We start from the raw sequence: 22,889 nt of genomic DNA, 5'->3' as shown, positions 1-22,889 counted from the left end.
ATGTTGGTTTGTTTGCTGTCAAGCCCAGGCACTTTCTCCTGTTTTACTGTCAGAGGAAATACAGTGTATGCATGTGTGTGCAGGTGAAACTCCTCCTCTATGTACACGCTGTGTGCATGCTGTGATTGTTTTGGGGTTGAGGGAGATGCCGTGCGTGTCGATGTATAGAGGAGCGGGTGAGGGGGATGGAGCGAGACAATGGTAAGGCTTGTAAAAGATTAATGAACTCACTAATCACCGTAATGGCCGCTGTGAGTCTCAAACACCTTTGCCACACCCTTTTCTTGCTGGTGCAAATTTCTACCAAGACTTAGAACTCACATGACATCATGCAGCCGAGCACGCTCCAAATCTCTGTCAGACTCTAATGTGCATGCTTACGACAGATTTAGACATAACGTAGAAGGCCAACGCTGTTACCAGCAGTCATGCTTTTGCATGCTGTTTAATGTGTTAATTACCATGTGGTCGTGTCCTAATGTGTTATATGCAGTACCATCCACGATAGAAACAAATAAATGCTGGAACATTTTTCTGTCGTCTTTTTTTTTTCATAGGTTCATTTTTTTCAAATAGTTGGAAATACATGGTCTTACGGCATAGTTTTTGGTGTACGTTACGGTGTAGGTTTTGGTATAGTCTCTGTGTAGGTTAGCATATATGCTATGGCATAGTTTGTGGGGCAGGTTACTGTGTACGTAGGCTATGGCGTAGTTTACAGTGTAGGTTATGATTAGGTTGTGGCTTTGTTTGCTGTGTAGTTATTTGTGGCTGAGTGGTTATGGTATAGTTTATGTTATGATAGATGTTATGGCATAGGTTACAATGTAGGCTACAGTGTAGGTTACGGTGCAGATTATGGCGCAGTTTATGGCGCAGTTTATGGTATAGTTTACAGTGCACAGTAACCTATAGGCAGTGTTGGGAAGGTTACTTTTAAAATGTATTCCATTACAGATTACAGAATACATGCCCCAAAATGTATTCTGTAACGTATTCCGTTACGTTACTCAATGAGAGTAACGTATTCTAAATACTTTGGATTACTTAATATATTATCATGCTGTTTACAACTACATGAATGTACTATTGCTGTGATTTATTACTGTAACTGAAGGTCCGCGGCTCCGAACCGTAGTACGTAGTAAAGGGACCTCTGGCTAATACGGTGGGTTCTGTGTCGGGCTCGTAGCCGAAAACTAGCTTTACTTTGTTGTTTGGGTCAACTTTGCTAGCGAGAGACAGAGAGGCGCTGAAAGGCTGCTCCAACGGAACTTATTGTTTTTGGAGGAAAACACGAACACGGTGTACAGTCCAGTCTTAATAGCTTACTTACAACTGGGCTCGTCAGGCACTCTTCTTGGCTGCAGTGGTTATTATTATATTTACATGCTTCCAGCTCCCGTTTTTGCTCGATGACAGCTCGTACTTTTCCTTTTTCTCCCTCCCTCGCTCACAGACACATAACGGGTATGGCAGTCCATTCTCCCTGCAGCACGGACTACACTGCCCATGATGCTACATTCTTTAGAGCTATACCTGTAGCATTCTGCCTATTAGCTTAGCACAACAACAACAGGCGCTCTCTCACCCAGGAAACACGCAGAGAGAGGGCGTCACCCTGTAACCATGGCAACCGTAACGCTGCCACCTGGAACAACAGAACGTAGCTGTCAAACAAAACCCAAACAGGCCTGACCCGCCACAATATGAAACAGGGAAGTACCGCCGTGTAATCCATTTATTTCAACAAAGTAACTGTATTCTAAATACCATCTTTTTAAACGGTAACTGTAACGGAATACAGTTACTCATATTTTGTATTTTAAATACGTAACGGCGGTACATGTATTCCGTTACTCCCCAACACTGCCTATAGGGTAGGTTATGCTACAGTTTTCGGTGTAGGTTTTATGGGGTTTATAATGATGACATGGTTATGTTATGGTGTAAGCTATGGTATATGTTATGGCATAGTTTACTATGTAGATTTTGGCAGAGTTATGGAATCGTTTTGGCCCATAACACAGGTTACTTTGTAAGTTACCATGTAGGTTATGGTATATGTTACTGGGGTATTTTATGGAATAGGTCAGGGGTCAGCGACCTTTAACACCCAAAGAGCCATTTGGACGCAATTTCCACGCAAAAGAAAACTCTGGGAGCCGCAAATACTTTTTGACATCTAAAATGAAGATAACACTGTATATATTGTTTTTTTTACCTTTATGCTTTGTGTAAACAACTAAGGCGTGTTGCTTGAATCCATGAAGTGCTACAGAGAAAATTACATTTTATTTATGTAATTAACACATTTTGAACTCTTAAAGAAATATAACAAAAGGAAAGACACCCAGCTGAACTAAAATGATCCATGTAGCAAACAAAAACTGTTGAGAGCCACCAGCCTTATATCGCCTTTGGGCTTTTGGAGCATTGACCTGACTTTTAAAAAATAATTGGGAAAAAAAAAGCACTATGCTGCTGAAAAATAAAAAATAGATATTTGCAATATTCTGCCTAAATATGTATTTTACCTAGTTAATGTGTGCGGCGGGGTGTGGTCTGCAGGGGAGGCGGACGCACCTGAGCGGCACCCGCAATCGCGCCTCGCCGCCTTAACGTCTGTGCTCTCTATGCTGTTGTGTTAATATGTGTCGGGCTGTGAGCTTTAACACCGGCTGTATGCGTACAGCAACCGTGTGTGAAAAGTGGTCAATAGAGAGATGCTGAAAAGCATTTTCATGGAAATATCGTCGGGTCTATGTTATATGTTTACAATGGGACTTCTGCTCCTGAACCTCTGCGCACAGCGTCTGCAAATCGGGGCTGTACGAAGTCACTTTCATCTTTACGCAGGACTGTAAGCTGTCGTCTGTGAGGCGTGAGGGGTGTTTGTTTTTAACATAGTTCACGGTGGAGCTGCTGACATAATGTGGATCCGAAGATCCAGAATTGTCTTACCTGGGGTTGAAAGTCTCGATAAATGCACGGCATTTCGGCGGGTATACTGGCTTCCGTAAGTGTGACGCTTATTTTGAGCGATCAAAAAAATAATAGAATATAATTTTATTTTTATATTTCAATATCACATTAATCTTCCAATTTAGAACTACAAGTTAAAAAAGAACTAACATAAATAAAATACACTTCAGCTAATTGCTTAAAAATAAAAATTTATTTTCCCAAACCACACGGAGCCGCACTAAAAGGAGCCGCAGGTTGCCAACCCCTGGTATAGGTTATGGTATAATTTACTGTGTAGTTTACTGTGTAGGTGTAGGCTATGGCATGGTTATGGTGTAGGTTATGGTATATTCTACAGTTTAGGTTATGATATATGTTATGGCATAGGTTACAGTGTAGGTTGTGGCATAGTTTATGGTGTAGGGTGCAGCTTTATGGGGTTTATAGTGATGATATGGTTATGTTATGGAGTCATTTATGGTGTAAGCTATGGTATATGTTATGGCATAGTTTTGGTGCAGATTACTGTGTACGTAGGTTTTGGCATAGTTTACATTGCAGGTCACTTTGTAAGTTATCATGTAGGTTATGGTATATGTTACTGGGGTAGTTTATGGTATAGGTTATGGTGTAATTTACTGTGTGGGTTTCGGTGTAGTTTATGGTTTTAAGAAGTTTCAGAGGGGTTTAAAGTGACAACATACACATGGTGCAGATTTAACACAGAAGAATGAATCCCCTATCATGAGTGTATAGATGGATGAATGGCATGACACACACACACACGCACACAGAAATACCTGTACTGCTTAATGGCAGTGGTGATACTGACTGGGCACCCTGCAGCAGTCACAAGGTCAGGAAGGATCAGGACACTGCTGTGCTCTCTGGACAGATGAGCTGAGCTCAGCTAGCTTTTTCTTTTTCTTTTTTTTTTTCACTATAAGCCACTTTCAGAGAAACCTGCTCTGGCCTCTTTTGCCTCTTCTGGAAAAACAGCCAACATTGATTAAGATCAAAAAAAGTTTGGTCAGGCAACTCCTGTCTGCAAAACATCAGCTGATTAATTAGGACTTTTAAGCAAATCATTTAAATTGGAGCTCAGTCTACTGAAACTGTAATTTGAGCGCAGGCCCCTGCAGTGAAGTGTTTGAGTGATGGTAAGCCTCTTGCTGTAGCACCGAGGAGCTCGACTCAGGAGGTTTCATGCCTTCTCTTGGGAAACGCTACTTTCAGAATCACCTGCAGCCTAAACACGAGTTTGTGCCGGAGTTGTTTTTGGAGATGGGGGTACAAATAAGCAATTACACAGCTATGCATATCCACTTCTGCATGCATGCATCCACGCACCTCCCAGCTCCTACGCACACAGAGTTCTCTGATATGAAAAAGTCAGATGATGCATTGCTGCTAATTATCAGCCTCTGTATGAGAATCGACTGGGTTCCATAAGAAAGGGGAAAGCTCTTAGAGCACTCTGCTTCTTCATTTGTATTTTCTTGCTTTAATTGGACAACATGATTGTGTCACTTTGTTAAATGGAAATCCCACCGTTTATCCCTGCGTCTGCAGAGATGAATCAATGGCTGTTTTTATTCTAATTGCTGTCTCCGAGCCCACTGTCATCAATGTAATTATCAGTGTTTCTGCTGCCATCGCTGCTGTTTTCATCATCATTGTTATCGCTGTTATTACTGATGCTATCGGCATTATCTTTGTTATTTCCATCGCCACCAGCGCCGCTATCGGTAACATCATTTTCTTCAACATCATCATCGTCCTCATGATCATTAGCAATATTAGTCCCCGTTGTCAAACGTTCGCTATCATTGTTATTGATATTGTGATCCCTCTTGCCAACTTTGTCAGCATCTGGCTGATGAAAGGAGTTATTGGAACTTATAATGCCTGATGAGATAATGCGTTATCTGCGGTCAGAAGACAGAGACAAGTTATTGCAGCGAGTCCGATGGTCAGTTAGGGCAAGATCCTTTCTCATTATTGCAAAAAAAGAAGAACAAGAACCAGTTAGTTCTAATTTCAGTTGTCTGACCTTTTTATAGGGTTAATTATTTATTTCATTGAAGCACAGCAGCGGAATAAACTTTGTGGCAATTTAATGCAAGTCAATTAAGAAGGAAGATAGATGAAAAGCTATCCTGGGGGAAATTATTAATCTGTTATTTTTAGAGTGGGGTGGGTGATGTGTGTTTTTTTTGTTTTTTTTTGCTGGGCCTGGTGTTAAATGTTCTCTAAAAACGGTCACATTCCTCTGTTTGTCAGGCAGGCTAGGTATTGTTGAGGTCAGGCTCTATGGATTTTATATTGCTTCCCTGGAATAAGTGAAATTAACTCTATGCTAGAGGGCTAGACACAATAATGAAGAGAAGGGGGAGTGAGAGCAAACATGGGGAATGAAGAAGAGGAGAAAACCTCCTGAAATTTAGGCTTCAATATTTTTGCGGCTCCTGTTTTTCTGGTCTGCTTCACATCAAATGCGGTGTGGTCTCTTTTTATTAAAGGAGCTATATGTTTTGGATTTTCTGCTTCCACACTTGACTGTATGGAAATTAATGGAGTGGGGAAGGTCTGAAAACCTATATTCAATTTTATAAAAAGTAAACAAGGTGATTAATTATTTTTTGTTTGAACCTCTACTCTGACTTTGAAAGAAATTGCAGCCCACCCCTAATACACCAAACACTGAGCTACACAATTTTAATAAGTACTGCTAGAAAACGGAGCATAATTACAGTGACTGAATGACTGAATGGAAGAGCGTGCGTACTCGTACTGTGGCGAGGTGTTCCTCATCCATCTACAAGTGCTACACTGTTGGGTTTTTTATGGACACTTTTCCATTTTCCTCTTAGATTAGTGAAACCTGCACACGGTACAATAACATGAGTCAGATGAGCCACATTCACATTCCTTCATCAGATTATCACACAAGCCCTAAAACTAGAAAAAGAGAAGCTAGTTTGAGACATTTGAGAAAATACCATTAAAATTTGTCACTTTCAGATATTGCACATGTGTTAGGGCTGTTATGGGCACCTTTGCTTTTGGTAATAACGGCAGCTAAATGTTTCCAGCACCTGTTGATCAGTCCTGTGGAAATTTATCTTATTCCTCTGTAGAGAAGAGCTTCAACTGTGGGATTTTATTGGTTTTCCTCACATGCATTATTTGCTTCAGGCCATTCCACGATATATCTGATGGATCAGGGTCAGGAGTGAGTTGCGGATTTTTATTTATTTTTTTATTCTTTTGTAACCGTTCTTTTGCAAAACAACTTGCGTGTTTTGGTTATTTGCCCACTGTCCTCCGAGGTTCAGGTCACAGACAGACATCGGTACATGTTGCTGGTATGACTGGAGCTTAATTGCTCCATTAACGATGACTGCCTTGGCTCAGATGGGATAAGATCCGTCCAATATGCTTATAGGGTTGTTCAAATAAATCAATACTAAGAGCCTCCAGATTACTATTGGATTAGTAATTTCCAACAGTATTAGGGTCTTCTAATATGTTGAACATCACATCACATGGACACAGGCTTCACCTTAGCAGCAGAAGTAGCTAAAGTTCACAAAACTTAACAGTTTCCTGTCAGTAACACTAAACAGTTACCATAAATGTTAACCTGCCCTGCTCACAAGTTAACGTTAGCTGATGACTGCATTAGCCATCTGCTAAATCATCATTAAGGTAGTGGCTAGCTGCTAATGATAAAACGCTAATGTTAATGTGGGAGCTATAGTAAACATTAGCGGTGCCCATCTGTAACATTAATAGGCAATATTCATTTAACGGGACAAAACACAATTATGTGTCTAAACGGTGTCATGTTTCTCTTAAAGGTCCACAGTGAAGCTGGGGACAGTGTAACAGTAGCAGCCTACCTCACTATGTTTGATCTGCAAATACATAAATAAAATAAAATACTTACTGTAAGATCTACATGTAAGATCGACATTTTAAGATTCTTTTAGGTAGCAGTACTCGTACTGGTTACTGTTATAGATCTTACAGTTACTGTATTTCAACAACCTTGAAAACAGAGTCGTTATTGTTTGTATTTTTCCATTCTTTATTTTTTAAAAAGCCTTTTGTCTTTTTTTCCTCAGCAGTACTGAAAATGGTATTGAGTATTTTCCTGGGTATCAGTATCACGTTTGAAATTCTAGTGTCGTGACAGCCCTGCGTGCTTATGCTTTGTCCATGTAATCCTTAGCAAACTGCAGATGGGCAGCAGTGTTATTTTTGGAGAGCAGTGCTTTCTCCCTGCAGTGCTGCCATCCACACTATTGTACTCCAGCGTTCTCCTGAAGGGGGACTCATGAACATTAACATTAACCAGTGAGCGAACAGCCTTGAATTTCTATCTGGGCTCCTTTGTGACTTCTCAGACCGTTGCATGCCTCCCTTTTTTGGTTAACCGCTGCTGCGAAGGGTAACATTGGTCACGAATTGCCTTCATTTGCAAACAGTCTGTCTCTTTAGAGATGGCTCGCTAACCTTTTCCAACCCATTATAAATATCAGTGACGCTTTTTCAGATCTCCTCAGAAATCAGAAATTTTATCCAATGATTCATTTTCTCAAAAGTGTTGTGAAGATCAGTCTTTCATAGATAAAAACGTCATGTCATTGACTGAAATTACCTGACTCCAATTTCACCTTGAGATCAGCCCCTAATGGCAAATTACAGACTTTGCCACAGAAGTGCGTAAAACTCTAAAAGGATTCACAAACACTCGAGCAGTGCTGCAAAGCCCTGATACGTAATCTTGAACTGTTGCTCACTCCACGCAGCCAAAGAAACCCCCTTTTCATGCCTCGTCTTTTTATTGTTTAGCTTTTCCTCTGCCCATTACGACGACAGTTCCATGTACTGTTAGCGCTGAACATCTTTCAGGCTAATCAAGAAAGAACGTAGATAATCTTAATGAGCATAACAAGCCTTCATTTACAAGATTATTTTGCTCAAGTTATTCATTTCTGCACTCAGTTAAACAGTTTTATGCCCACTTGTTAATATCCCTTCAAGAGAGAATTGTGCCATCATGACAGCTAGCTCATTACGCACCGGTGCTATTACTGAGTGTATGCATGCTTGAGTCATGTTTTACTATGTTCTCCTCTCATTTCATTAGTAGGACTTGGCTTTAAATGCCCAAATTATCATAAATACTTAATTACCGTGCTATTTTGGGTTCATCTCACCTCCAGTAATGCATTTTTAATACCTGGCCCCAATACCTGTTACCTGTTACATATCCCAGTAAATCCCCCCAGATCTGCCTTCTACTTGCTATAAAACGCTTTTTCCTCATATCTCGCTTACGTAACCAAAAGCTTATGATTCCAGGAAAATATCTCATAAGCGACTTTCTAAAAGTATCTTTTCTGGAGGCCTAAGTCCCAGAGGAACCCCGGGGCAGAGGATGTTCTACACTGTCATGAATGTCATCGAGAGCCTCGGTCTGCTCCCCGCAGACTCGATTTGATGTTTCTGAACTCCTGGCCAAATATTACACGGCCTCTGCCCTACATTTCCAGACCTATTTGGGTTGCTTTTACTTCTTTACAAAATATCACAGCTTGCGTGTTTGATGTGACTTTGTTTGAATGAAGGAGAGAGGAGGACTCTTTTCCTGCCATTTGGTTGATTGTGTGAGGAAAAGTTTTCGGATCTTTGGAAGCGCAGACCCAAAGCTGCCTTTACTAAGCCTTCTAAAGCACCATCTGGCAGCCAGGGCCCCTGTGTCACCCTACTCACCAAGATTACATTCTCCTCTGGCCCTCTATCCCTGTCCTCTCTCCTCCTCTCCTGTCCACTTTATATTCTTTTCCTCTTTCCTTTGACAGAAAACACAAATGTAGCAGATGAGGGTTTTTTGTGTGTGACTGCAAAGCCTGGGCTGTTGTAGCCTAGGTTTTCTAAAATGAATAATGCACTGGCAATCAGTTGAGACTTAACAAGCAGAAATAATTTGCATGCATTATTTTAGTTTCAATATAATTGTGACCCATTTGGGCTGAAAAGAATTTCTCATTAAATTTCTTCCTAATATAAAAAACACTTGCCTGCTTGAATCCAAAGATTGTTGGCAGCCCACTGTGGTACAAATCTATTAATGGCTTCACCTGTTTGAATTTATATGCATTGTTTAATTTGTGGTGTCATATTTGCAGAAAATCACTGCAACGCAGATTCTGATATCACCTCATAATGATGTCGCACATAGAAATGAGTACATGGCATCATCAGATTGTGATGAAGAACTAAAGCTGTTAACATCCAGCATAAATGTATGTACTGATGTACAGTGATGTGCAAAAATCTTGAGCCACCCCTTATTTCTTTATATTAGGAGAAGACTTTCTCATTAATATTTTAAAAAATGATCTTGAGCAGTAGTTCGCCAGGCTTTCTGGAGATCTTTCTCCAGCTACTTTTGTTTGCTCATTTTCAGTCCAGTCCTTGTATGAAATTAAAAATTATTATAATTAAGGCACTGTTGCAAAAACAAGCACATCATTTGTTCCCAAATCTTAAGCTGACTCTATGAAAAATGCCAAAGATAACACAGTTTGGCAGGCATAAAATACTGTTTTTTATCAACAAGGTAATTCCCAGAGAGATATCAGCTGAAAACGTGGACTATGTTGGACAACTGGAAGCTAAAAAAAGTGTTAGGTCTGAAAAAATCTACAGCAAATGAACAACTTTCTTAAGAAACTGGAGGGGGGGAAATCCATGAAAGACCTGACGCAGAACCCGTGAGATGCATCTGACCCTTCAGTTTGCCACATCCTTATCAGAAGTTGTCTCAGTGGAAGGGTGGCTGTTAAGAAGCCATTCTTAAGGAAGAGAAACAGGGAGAAAAGGCCGAGGCATGGCAAATTACACAAGAGCTGGGCTGAAAATCAGTGGCCCAGACCTGAGCATCGTTGAAGCGGTGTGGGATCATCTTAACAGAGAACAAGTCAATATCCAAAATATTGAATGGAATGTCCTTCAAAAAGTCTGGAAAACTATTCCTGAAGAGTACCTGAAACTTGAACACATCACAAGAAAGTGATGTGTTGAAGAATAAAGGTGGCCATTCCAACTACTGACTTTCATACTTGTTAGAATTACACAAACTCTGTTGTTGCCTTATATACATGTGTGTTTGCACGTTTCAATACATTTCCTGGCATAAGACTTTTTCACAGTATTGTATAGTGTGTTCTTAGACATCTAACTGACCAGCAGTTAGTTATTATTATGTATTATTTAATAAATAACATTTGCTTTAGTCAACTGAATTAAAAAAGAACTGCATCTTTTGTAATTCAGTATCACTTTTATCTGGCATTTGTCATGTGAAGCAGAATGAGTCACCTTTGAAGAGAAGTGTTCACATTTTCTTCACAATTTCTCAATGCCTCGTCGTGTCCTTAGTTGCCACATTCTCAATGAAGTTGACAAAGTCCCACTTAAGTTTGAAGTCTTAAGCTAATTCACAACCCTAAGTGCGATTTGAGTACAAGTTGCCAACTCAAGTGCCCAGTGCTGGCTGGGAATGCACTTCATGTGGGTTTTTTTTTTCTCTTTTTTCCTTTAAACATTTAAAAATATCACAACTGCTAAAAACATCTACCTTCAGTATTTAGAGCTGTGAAAGCAGGGGAATCTGGCAGGACTCAAAGGACTCTAACTTACTGATGAATCAGATCCTGCTAAAAACCGAAGCGCCACTTTAAAAATCCTGCAGCATTACAGCGGCGCACTACAGTGGAGCCCTCACTTTTCCCTAAGCGTGTAATTTTTAATACTCAGGGGTGGTACAGTCAAAAATAACTTCCATTTTCCACATGCATTAGTTTAGACTAAACAGCACCTTCAGGTGATGGCACAAATGCATTTCCTGTCATTTTACTGGGCCCTACATTGTCAGATTGAGCACAGCCTGGCTGTCTGATGAGATCATCGAGTGATGTATTATAGTAATACCAAGCAGATGTATATGCTACAATATCCTATTGTCTCAGGAGGCAAATTAATTCTCTGGCTTCGCACAAAAAACAGTTTGAAATGTGGAAGAAGTCTAAATCTCTCGCATCCAGTTAATGCACATTTTCAGCTGCTGCCATAAACTGCATAAGATGTGAAAAAAATCACATCTTTTAATGTGTTAGTATAAAATGCAAAGCCCAATAAAGAGAAACGCCACATAAGGGAATAGAGTCGAGCCTCCTTAATTGTCTCAGTGAAACGGTAAAAGGAACGTGATGCGCGAGAAACGGCGCTTCGTGAAAATCAAGAGCAAATTTTATTATTCGGAAACACATGCTAACTATTACATGCTCTGCATTTGTGCTGTGACAGTTCAGGCATTTTGGGAGATCAATAACCAGCAATGTGTCACAGATGATGAAAAACCTGTCACGTCTTCAAAGAGCGATTCGACAGCACTCACACACTTATTATGGCGATATTTTTGTCAGATATGTATATATATCTGACAAAAACATGTGCATGCCCACATCCAAACAGTGGTTGCTACTACAAATAAAAATCTTGAAAAATGCCGTTAGAGCTGGACAGATGGCACTGTGGCAATATTTTAAGGAAATGATTACAGGAGCTGTTTTTGTCTCGCCATTATCATTGTTACATTTCTGCCGCGACGTACATATATCTTATAAATATGAAACTTTCAAACCTACGAGTAATAATGTGATGTTTCAGTGGATATGACATAGCTTACTGGCTCACATATCTGCACAGAAGGCAGCAGTAATTTTGAGGAGATCAAAGCACCAACGTGATATCGGTGCCTGTGCACACATTTTTCTTATTCTGAAAATATTAACAATAAACCATTGCTCTATGTAACGCTGTGAGATGTTTTTCAGGTGGAACGGTAACAGAGCTACATATTTCCGGAAACATGCCGGTGATAGAAAGCACAAAAAAAAAGATTAATATTTTACTTTTCTCAGTGTTCATCTGCCAAGAGTCAATAAAATGTGTTTTGTGGTATTATCTTTGTAATACTTACACTTGAATAGGGAGGGCTGAGGTAATCTCCCAGGTGGACTACACTTCCAGATACTAAATTATTGCTGACATTTTGGCAGCAAATACAATTGAGGTCCGAGAATTCTGGCGGGCAAACTCTTTACCCTCTGGTTTGAGGCTAATGTTACATTCATTGTCAATACAGCTGGACAGAGTCGGTCTTTTGGGACGGAGGATTTGCCTCGTTCGTGGAACCATGCTGCAACCGTATGGCACGAGCTGTCCCCCCTAAACAGTGCTAGCTGTCGTCCCAGCTGATGCACATTCATGAATTCACGCAGCCTGTTACACACGCATGGGCGCATGCACGTATGGAAATGCATGCAAAGCAGCTTTATCTGAAGCCATACCCATACGTTAAGCTGACATGTGCATGCGCATTGCATTTAATAAAACTGTAATTAGCCTGCTCAGTTATAGAAGACAGGCAGGAATGCGAAAGAAAGCAGCAGGGAGGAAGAGATGGGGAGAGGGAGAGTTATAGTGAAAGAGAATGATAAATGATGGATTGAGAGCGCTCTCCCTAGACCCCGGGGTTAGCAGTGTGAGGGAGTTACAGCTGGCTAGCTCATTCCGTCCAGCCGCAGATCTCATAATAAACATCACATGGGTAGTTTGGGCTGGCGGGTGCAGATTAAGCCGGAGCTGTTAGCTCTTTAAAGACTGCTCAATGTTGCAGCCAGCCAAGAACCTATTTATAGGGCAGCTGGAAGTGTATCAAAGCAGGTAGGCAGGAAGGCGCAGGACAGAGATGGTTTTCAAGCTGATTTATGGCTCTCAATCAGTGTAATAACAATAAACTGTCAACTAACACGCCACTTTTATTTGTAATTTATGGTACTGTGCTCCTAATAAACCTCTGTTTATTTCTCCCCTGTCCATCCCTCCCCCTCGTCCCGGGCCTTCTGTTGTGTCTATCCTACGCAGAGCTTCCCAGCAGTCCGGGCGGCCAGTTCACGTTCCGTCCGCTGCCCCCACCTCCGCCGCCGCCCCACTCCTGCACTTGCGCCCGCCCGGCACCTTACACTCAAGTCAGCCTACAGAGGAAGACCATGCCAACTCGGTGCCAAGCCAGCCAGGGCGGCCAGGGGGCAGACACCAGCTCGAGCGCAGACCAGGCCCAGCTTCACAACAGCTGGGTGCTCAACAGCAACATCCCCCTAGAGACCAGGTAAGGGAATGCTTTTGTTTTTGGAGTTATTTTTAGCGCGGGCAAACACAGGGCTGCGCTCCAAAAAGCTTTCAGTCCAGACTGGATGTCATTTTGTAATGAAATTCTTCAAGTGAAAATATCTTCAAGGCAAACCGCCCTCCCTCAGCATAATGTCACTTGATTAAAGACATTTCTTTAATCTCACAAATGAGGTTCATTAGATTAAAGAAAATTCTTTCATCAGGACTGTGACTTGGCAGACTTTCACAAAATTTCTTCAAAAAAAATCAGAGTATAATGATTAAGAATGAATGCTGGACTAAAGGATTTGTTAGGATGGGCATGTTTTGCACATGTTTGGAAGAATAAGTGGAACACCACGCAGGCCTCTGGGGTATTATTAAAGGACTTCCATCAAAGTAATCATGAAGCTCGTTTTTTTTCTGGTTATTTGGAATTTTTTTTGTTCTCCTACCACACACACCACCGCATTTACTAGGGGACCTGCGTTTGTGTAAAGACAATCCAAAATGAAAGCAGAAATCCTCTTTTCAGGAACACATTGTAATTTCACTTTCAGCTTTAGTACCCCGAGAAATTGTTTTTCTGCCAAAATGCTCGGAGGCAAGCCACTGGAAGTCGGTCCCATCAAACAGAATTAAGCATACGCTTACCGCATAGGTATTAATTGATCAGAGAATTATTTAGGAGATCCTCATTTGTGCGGCTGCTTTCGAGAAGAAGGAGAAGCAAGGTGGAAAAGAATATGTTTGCATGTGTAATGAGTGGCTGGGCACGGGATTCTGGTATATTATGCGCGAGGATGAGATTGGCAGGCTGCCACACCAGAAGAAGGGATTTTAATAAGTTATGCATTAGGCCATAATTAGATCTTACCTCATTTAAAGGGAAGGAAGAATAAAATTAGATTCAGTGACAATTTAAATTAATCATTGGCTAGCTAGACATGAGTATCAATGTAAAGGCTTGTCAGGAGTGCATTGTAATTACATTACTTATCGGTGAGCGTGTGAGTGCGCGTTAAATGAAAACTCACCACAAACAAAAAAATTCGGATCGTTCAAACAATATTTGATGAGCTCAAAGTACTTTTCTCCCAAAGTGAGATGTGATTATAAAAACACAATTATTGGATGGTGACTTTTTTTCCCTTTTTTTTGTAAGAATACATTTTGAGCGTTTGGGACTTTCTAGTCAAATATGTTTTATTTGATAGTGCGCTATTAGTTCTGAACCATAAAATGTAATCATATTCATAGTCAATAGAATAGCGTCCCTGCGTAACATAATTCAGATAATATTGGCTCTTTTCTATCTAGTTTTTGAAGAGAGAGCCCACAAAAAAAGATCCAACTCTTCACTGCTTAACTGTTTTGAGTTTGGATTTAATATTCAAGCGCCCCCTCTCCTCTCTCACATTCTCAGATACACTGCTAATCTAATGATTTCATATTTCTGCTTTTACCCTGGCAGCGCTATCGGCTCGATCTCCAGATTAAAGATTAATCAAGTATTTACAAACTTGACACGGGGGCTTATGCTGACAGAATTCTAAGTGATGCTGTGACCTTAATAAAAATGGCAAAACATGGATAACATCTCTTGTTGTCAAGTGTGCTTCCATTTTCCTCGACTTGCGCACTTGATGAATCAGTATTCAAATGTATTGACATTGCGTCAGCTGAGATTAAGATTGTTTGAAGTGTGCATAGATTTTCCTTTTCAGCTGCGCATCCGTTATGTTTCTGGAGAGGCCAGCTTGTGTAAGTGGAGGCTTGCGGATATGGATATTCAATCTATCTGACTGGCTCTCGCTGTGGGTGTGTTAAGGGGTACAAATGTTGGGACTGTAATAAATTGACTTGTGCCCCGCCTTCTCTCCTTCCTCTTATTGATAGGACGTGAGTGTACGTAAGTCACACGCTGTGGGTGTGCACCAACACTGTGAAATCAGCTTCTGCATCGCACACCGCACATTGCCATGCACCTGTGAAAAAAGTCCTCCACCTACACAGGCAGACACACACACAAAGACACACACTTATCCAGGTAGAGACAGCCCCTGGGCCTAGACTCCGACCTCCTGGAGAGCGGGAACTCTCATTTTCTTCCTGTCTCGGGGGAAATCTGCCCTGTGATATGAATTCAGAGCTTCCTGGGCGTCGCCCCTAGATATTGTCTGAAAAGATCAAAGGCGGAGGAGCCAGGAAGAACAGTGAAGCATTTTAAAAGCACGGAACAAGAAGAATAGAGTTCCACTTGCGTTGACAAATGCAATTTCTTCAGCCGGATTCTGATCCCTTTCGCTCTAATCCACCTTCGGCGGAGCAATAAAAGTGCTGTGGTCTTCTCGACCCGTGCGTTGGCCTCGAAAGTGTGAAAATGCTGTATTTGACATCTTTTTTGTGCATGTTTGTCTTGCGCGCCATTCTTCGAGTTGAGCTATGTGTCTCTCTCTATTTGTGTGGCTGTGTGTTTCTCGGGTTTATCTCTGGCCTTTCAGAGTTGAACTGCCATTGACCCGTAGGTGTGTAGCTGCTCTGTGCACAGTCTCCTGTGTCCTCAATCTAGCTCACAGCCTTCACCAGATGCTGGATGAGAAAGGAAAGGAGGCAGACAGTGAAGGATGGATGTCATCTGTCAGGCACTGGGCCGCATTGGAGACACACAGAGAGAGAAACACAAAACAGGCATGGGTTTAAGATGACTGAGGCAATGATTCATCACATGCGGCACAAAAACCATAAATAACATAAGTTTACTGACAATATAATTATAAAAACAATATATAAATAAAATTTATTGACATGTGTTTGTGTGACACGTGTTTGGTATTTAATAGTTATCCCGCTGTTTTTCCCATGTTGGTGAGGATTAACTTTGCAACTGACCAATCACTTGTTGTGATGTCATAGCTTTGCAATGTGGAGGAAAAAAAAAATATGTAAAACTGTCTTCTGGAATATGGTAGGCATTTCAAGTATTTTCTTTATGTAGTTATACAATGTAATAAATATATTATCACGTTAGGTTTACAAATTTGGCTTTCTCTTGATAGTTGAGCCATATTCCTGGCTAATTCTATTAAATACTTAGCTAATTAGCTACAAATTTAGCATTAGCCATATTCTTTGCTAATGCTAACGGCTCAGTTAGCATTAACAAAGAATATGGCTAAACTATTAAGACACAGCACACATTTCCATAAAATTGGATGTTTGGACTGAACATTATTAGTTATTTACAGACTATTTTGGTATGTATATGTAATATACATACACAAATATATGTATATGTAATAAACAAATTTCCCACGTGTGGGACTAATAAAGGTTATCTGTTATCTTATATCGATAGATACCTGAGGGTTGTAAATATACTCATCTAAAGCAGTAGAATATCATATTAGTTATTTACATATAATAAAATGTACATCAGAAGCAATGATCCAAGGAGTAATACGTGGAATTAGGCAATAAATCAATAACAGGAGAATACAAACATTAATTGAACTTGGAAAAAAATGCAATCTAAGGCCAATGTAAGTCCAAGAGAAAAATCCATTAGAAATCTTGCACTGGGGCTCCACTTGTCCTTTTTCTTGACTGCTTTGATGCTGCAACAGCTGTGGCCACAGACTTGACATTTGGCCGGTAGTATGTCCTCCCATCTGCCCCTTTGTTATGAACACAATATCTATTGGAGGTACTCAAGAATTTTTTTGAGTCTGGTACAAATGCTCACCAAGTACTCAAGGCTGAACTGACTGTGTTTTGAGAGATCGAAAGTCAAGGTCACCATCAACTCACATCCAGCGTGAATGCGAACACCTGGAAGACATATGTTGTTCTCCTGTTTTACTTTTCAATAAAGCTTATAGTTCTCAGTTGAAATTCAAAGTCCTTCATGGAGAAGTCCACTGTCGCCCCAGCTTTCTTGTTTTTAAGTAAAATGCGCCTGCAGGGCAGGATAACAGTTAAATGGATAAAGGAGATGGATGTAGTTTAGCCATGTGTGAGGACCTCGCTAGAGTCTGGAGTCCAGCGATGTTGTCAGTCTGCTGTCTGGCACCACTTTAATGGCCTGTCTTGTGAGGTCCCTTTAGAGACTGGTGTCCTGCCGGCAGCCTGTGACCTCGCACCTTTTACTGCATGGACAGAATAACACTCTAACACAGAATAACTGCACATATCCCCCAACATATCGCACCAACAGCCAATATTAACCCCTGGAGAGCACACAGTAATTTGGAGCAATAATGCTGTCTGTGAATTGCAGGAGCTCAGAGATATTTTCTTGTTGTTTTCTTTGTTTGCTTGGAAAAACACACACACACACACACACACACACACACACACACACAGTGCAGAGAATAAGACAATGACTCATACGCTGTTTTCTCTTTCTGATGCTGTCTCATAGCCATCCTTTGTTTCCCACCACCAGCAGTCTTTATTCATTTTTTTGATGGGATTCGGTACGGCCAGATCAAGCTGGAATCGCTTATAATTGCTTTACCCAGATCTACTTTTCCACGTTGCATAATTTTCATTCCCTGCTTCTCATCTGACACCATCCAACCTTCGCCCCCCATTATCCAAACACAATATAGATGAAATGCTACTTAGATTAATTGCCCCGCAGCTTAGTTTCCTATCGTCAGTGGCAATCTAACACACTCTTTTTCATAATGAGAATAAACCTCATCGTCATTTAACGAATACAGCCGTATAACGAATACAGCCGTATAACTTAAGTAGTCGCTTTGATGAGTCAAAAAAGGAATAGGTAAGTCATTGATCCTTGGCTGCCAGGGTTGTTTCATTCTCTTTCATATCAGTGCTGCTCTGCATTACAGTAGTGGCTCATAATGTTGCACCAGAGAGAGATACTTGGTCATATATGCCCTTTTTCAGCCTGTCAGCCTATACTTTATCTATAATGTGCTACAGGTGTATTACATAGCTGTTTTTTGCATGCAGTACATCCCAATATTGTCCGTTGTCTGATTGTTATAATGCAGTAACTTTGAATAATGTATGTGGTATACATTTGCCACAAAAATTGCCTGCTTTCCAGAACACATTATAAATTACAAGTAGAATCCTAGCGCTTAGGGACTTCCTCAGACTACTCTTCTTCCTTGGATTTGGTTCCTGTATTAATTTTTGATGATGCTTTTCTTGGAAGTTTAACAGATTGCTTAGATTACAGGCACACAAATGGAGGCAAAAACGTAAGATATTAACAGTTTAGCTGAATTTCTTTTGCACAGCACTAAGTGCTTATTCTGGACAGGTTCAAAAAAGGACTGAGGAGTGTTCATGCATTGGCAAAGTGGAACAGTCTGTCCTCTCTGTGATATGTGAAACGCGAGTCTGTATTCATCATTCAAAAAATAGTGGGAGAGGGGTTCTCTTCTAAAGTCCCCCACCTTGGGGGCTCTTTAAATGAGCTTCAGTCAGGCGTGCATCAGCGTGAGACTGAAATCCACCGAGTACAGATTTGCATGAATAGAATCAGAATATGATACTAGATACCTGAGAAAAATGATGTCTGCGCTGTGCTAATTGGTGAAGCGTTGAAGCACTGTCCTAGATAGGCCTGCATGGTTACTGTGATTTTTTCCAGCTGTGTACTGTAATCTGCTTTAGAAAAGCACCAACAGTGGTCCCAGAGGTAGGAGTTACTTTGCAGAGCGCCGAATGCAGAACAGCTCCTCGCTTGTAAGATTAGGGCAGCAATTAATAGGCCGCTTGCTTAACCTGTCGCCTTGAAGAGCAACGGTCCAGTCATAGCTTAACCGTAGTTCTGCTTAACAGAACTTTCAAGCTTTCTCCACTTGAATAGGTGATGTGTGAGGTACTGTAATTGGGGTGAAAAATACAGTATTTAAAAGCTACATGTTATAATAGTTTCATTCAGATTGTGTCTTAAAGTTTCAACTGAGAAAAATCCAGATTTTCTTTTCTTTTACTATCAGTATGCTGTAGATATCTGGCTTTACCCCGTTCAAAACAGGCTGTTTGAGTTTCTGTAGCTTTAAATGCACTGCACTCTTTATTCAATGGCAGAGAGGAGCAGCAGAGCGTATATAGGTGGCCACATGACAGATCAGCCAGTCTTGTTTCAAATTATACAAGATCAGGATTTTAACAGGGGACTGGCAATGGTTTGGAAGTGACTGCTGGGTAACATCTAGGCTTAGCTTCTTCCGTCATCTGATAACAGAAAAATATATAACTGAAAAAAGCCTTACTGGAAAATTAGCTTTATTAATAGATTATATTTGAAATCAGAGGGTGGGAGAAATGCAAAGAGATGGATGGTCTGAAATGAGCCTGTAGCTAGCACAAAAAGATAATTACAGTTTGTGTAAATACAGTTTTCAGATTGGTATTACATGGTAATGTCAGCCATATTAGACACAACATGTAAATGTTAAATGGCCTGTATTTGTATAGCACTTTACTTAGTCCCTAAGGACCCCAAAGCGCTTTACACTACATTCAGTCATTCACCCATTCACACACTGGTGATGGCAAGCTACATTGTAGCCACAGCTGCCCTGGGGCGCACTGACAGAGGCGAGCACTAAACATGTATGTTTGTTTGATGTTGTTGGATGTTGTCATTGTAAATAAAAAGAAATGATGATCCTTTAGTTCTGTATGTATGAATCCATCCAGGCTTCTTAATCTGGCTCAGCTATTTGCGATAAAAGAAATGGTCATTTGGTTTCACTAGTTTTGGCATTTTGTGTCATTTTCAGTGATTATCAAATTGTTGTACTTTATCAAATGCAAAAAACCCCAAAATCCTCTAATAAAAAAGATCCCAAAAACCAAACTTGTCAAAAAAACTTTTTTTTAACAAGTAAAATATTCTGGTTTTGAACCAACTACCAGAGCCAATGTTAGCTTAATTAGCTGGCTACAGTTGATTAAAATGAGTAATAGCTGTCAGGTCAACTGCCATAATTAGCAGTTCCTGGCGAAAAATAAAAAGCATGATTTGTTTGCTTTTGGCTGGAGCCTAAAAGCCATTTTTTCCATGAACAAAAAAAAAATAGAATTTAGAGTAGTAATGTCCCGCTGTTATAACTGAAAATTGCACATGAGAAAGCATAGCAACAGTAACTGAGGAAGGTAACGGTAAACGGCATTTTGCAATAACACCTTTTATGTATGTTTCTCCTGCAGACACTTCCTGTTCAAGCAGGGGTCTGGTTCGTCAGCTCTGCTGTCAGGGGCGGGGCAGGGATACCCCCTGACCTCTGGGACCGTGTACTCCCCTCCACCTCGGCCTCTGCCGCGCAGCAGTGTGACCAGACCACTGTTTACCTTCAACAAGCCTCACCGCTGCTGCAACTGGAAGTGCACAGCCTTGTCCGCGTCACTCCTCACTCTCACCCTGGCCCTGCTGCTCACTTACGTCATCGGTGAGTTGCTGTCACGCACCGAGCCCGTTTCATGAATGAGAAGCACGAGGAGTTTTGCCTTCATTTGTTCTGAGTTTAGTGGAAAATTTACATTTTCAAAAGGGATTGTTAGAGGAGTTGGAAAATTGTGGGACTTGCCAAGAGAGTGCCTAATTAATTCATAAAAGGAAGCCATAAAAATACAGAAGCAAACTGTAGCCTTCTAACAGGGAACCTTACGCATGCACAATGTTTCTGTATTCAAAGGGTAATATAAATATAGGAACTTAAATAAAAGGAAAGAAAAAAAGAAAGGGCGATCGATATGGGATCAAAGCAGGCCTGCTGAAATTTTTGCTCTTACTTTGAAGCAGTATTGCATTGTCTTCACTCCAAAGGATATTCTAAATTGTAAATTAGCTGTTCTGGACCAAAGCTCACAAAACTAATATTTGAGGAATCCACACATGCAGTGACTTATTTGATGTTTTTCACACAGTCTCTCTCCCACACTCACACATACACACAGCTACACAAAGTTGCACAACCTTATTAAACTTCTCCCTTGGTGATTTTATTATATTAATCAATCCAGGTTTGTCTAAGCTTAGCACCTAATTGCCTGCACCTTTTCTTCTTTTTTTTACTGTTTACATATTTGTCGATTTTTTTTCCCCTTTAATGATTAATTAATTTGATTTTTCATTCGCTAAAAGCAAAGACTTCCTATTTAACCCCCACATTTTATTTCAGATTAATCATAACTTTGTAAATGTCATTACTGCACTTTGTTTTGGTTATTTTTCATCCTTTTTGTTTTGTATAGTTTTCACTAATAAACCAAGATAACCTAAAATTAATAAGCTCAACACCGGCTGCAGAACTATTGCCTGCATTTTAGTACGCTACACAAAGTACTAGTTCACAGATTTAACATATAAACTGTGCCTATATGTCCCCTCAAGACCATTAAGGTCTGCTCCTCAATCACTCCTGATCATCCTGCGGTTGAAGCTTATTTCAAAAGGAGCTTGTGTCTTTGATGCTGTTGCATCAAAACTCCCCAATGACCTCAGACATGAACATGAACTGTGACTGTTTTTAAGTCTAAGCTAAAGGCTTAGATAAGCTTTTCTGTCAAGCTTATGGAAACTGTTGATTGGTTGCTGTTGGACTGTTTCATGTAAACATTGTGAATGTGTCTAGCATACATTTTTTGGGAATCTGTTTATTCGGTTTTAGTTTTGGTGTAAAAGTGCAACTTTTTGGTTTTAAATGTGCTACAAAAATAACATTTACTTACTTACACATGAAATATTAAATACGGTGTACTATTATAGATTAAACTAGACAACAGCAAGAGTTAAGCTATAAGTAGCAATAAGCAACAACCTATTTGAAATAACTATTAATATAAAAGTTCTTACATTTTGTCTTCTTGCATTAAATTTTATATTTTAGTCTCATCTTAAATTAGTTAAATTACATAAATTGTATTATTGTTTAGCACCCAAAAACATGGCCGATTGCATTTCATCAAGTCTTCTGTTAGTTACGGAGGAAATAATGCAACTCTACTCTGCACTACCTTGTGAAAATTAATGTTTGCCAAATAAAAGTTCAACAGTAATTGCATCTGTGTGACGCTAAATGGAAATATGGGATCAGACTCAGTTCTGGAGAGGAATAAAAGTTGGAGAATTTAATAAATCAACTTATACGGGAAGATGTAAAAATAGTGAAGTTAATAATTGAATTGTATTGTCACCGCAGGGCGTTTATTGGTCATACCTTTAATTGTAACTGTTAAACTGCAGTTTTGTTAATTTTCCTTGTGCAAAGGATCTAAATGTTCTCATGAAAGCAGATCAAGTTCAGTTTTTATGACTGAAGCTATCTTTGCAGTAATTAGAGTCTTAAAAACTGGAAAGTTGTTGAGTAGGTCTGTGGTCTGGAAGATCATTAGCAGAGTTTGTCAAAGTCAAACACCAAATTTAATCATCGATCCCCTCCAATTGCTTCATCTCCCTGCTTAGCCTCAACCTTGGCCGGGCCCTCGACCGCAGCACATCGGCTCCCCTCCGCTGCCCCAAGTGCAGATATCCCAACCCTCCACCCAGCTAGTTCATTTCCCTCCTGTGGTGGTACTCAAGGTCACGCTGGAGCAGGGCGGGGGTTTGCATTAATCACACACACACACACACACACACACATACATACACACACACACTCACACAGATCACAGACAGA

At 40.4% G+C, this 22,889-nt stretch overlaps 1 protein-coding gene across 2 annotated transcripts in view; it reads left to right on the top strand.

Moving 5' to 3' along the window:
• tenm1 (teneurin transmembrane protein 1) overlaps positions 1–22,889 on the top strand; it is a 191,752-nt gene that overhangs the window by 50,165 nt on the left and 118,698 nt on the right. For both annotated transcript variants that reach the window (XM_006781765.3, XM_087848169.1), the window contains exons 4-5: positions 12,973–13,216; positions 20,422–20,660. In XM_006781765.3, coding sequence (XP_006781828.2) covers positions 12,973–13,216; positions 20,422–20,660 — 483 coding nt within the window. The remainder of the gene's footprint in view (positions 1–12,972; positions 13,217–20,421; positions 20,661–22,889) is intronic.

Source organism: Neolamprologus brichardi, chromosome 2 (genome assembly GCF_056152115.1).
Source record: "Neolamprologus brichardi isolate AB-2024 chromosome 2, ASM5615211v1, whole genome shotgun sequence".
NCBI lineage: Eukaryota > Metazoa > Chordata > Actinopteri > Cichliformes > Cichlidae > Neolamprologus > Neolamprologus brichardi.
Note: the sequence above shows the minus strand (reverse complement) of the source record. Positions and strands in the feature narration are given on the sequence as shown.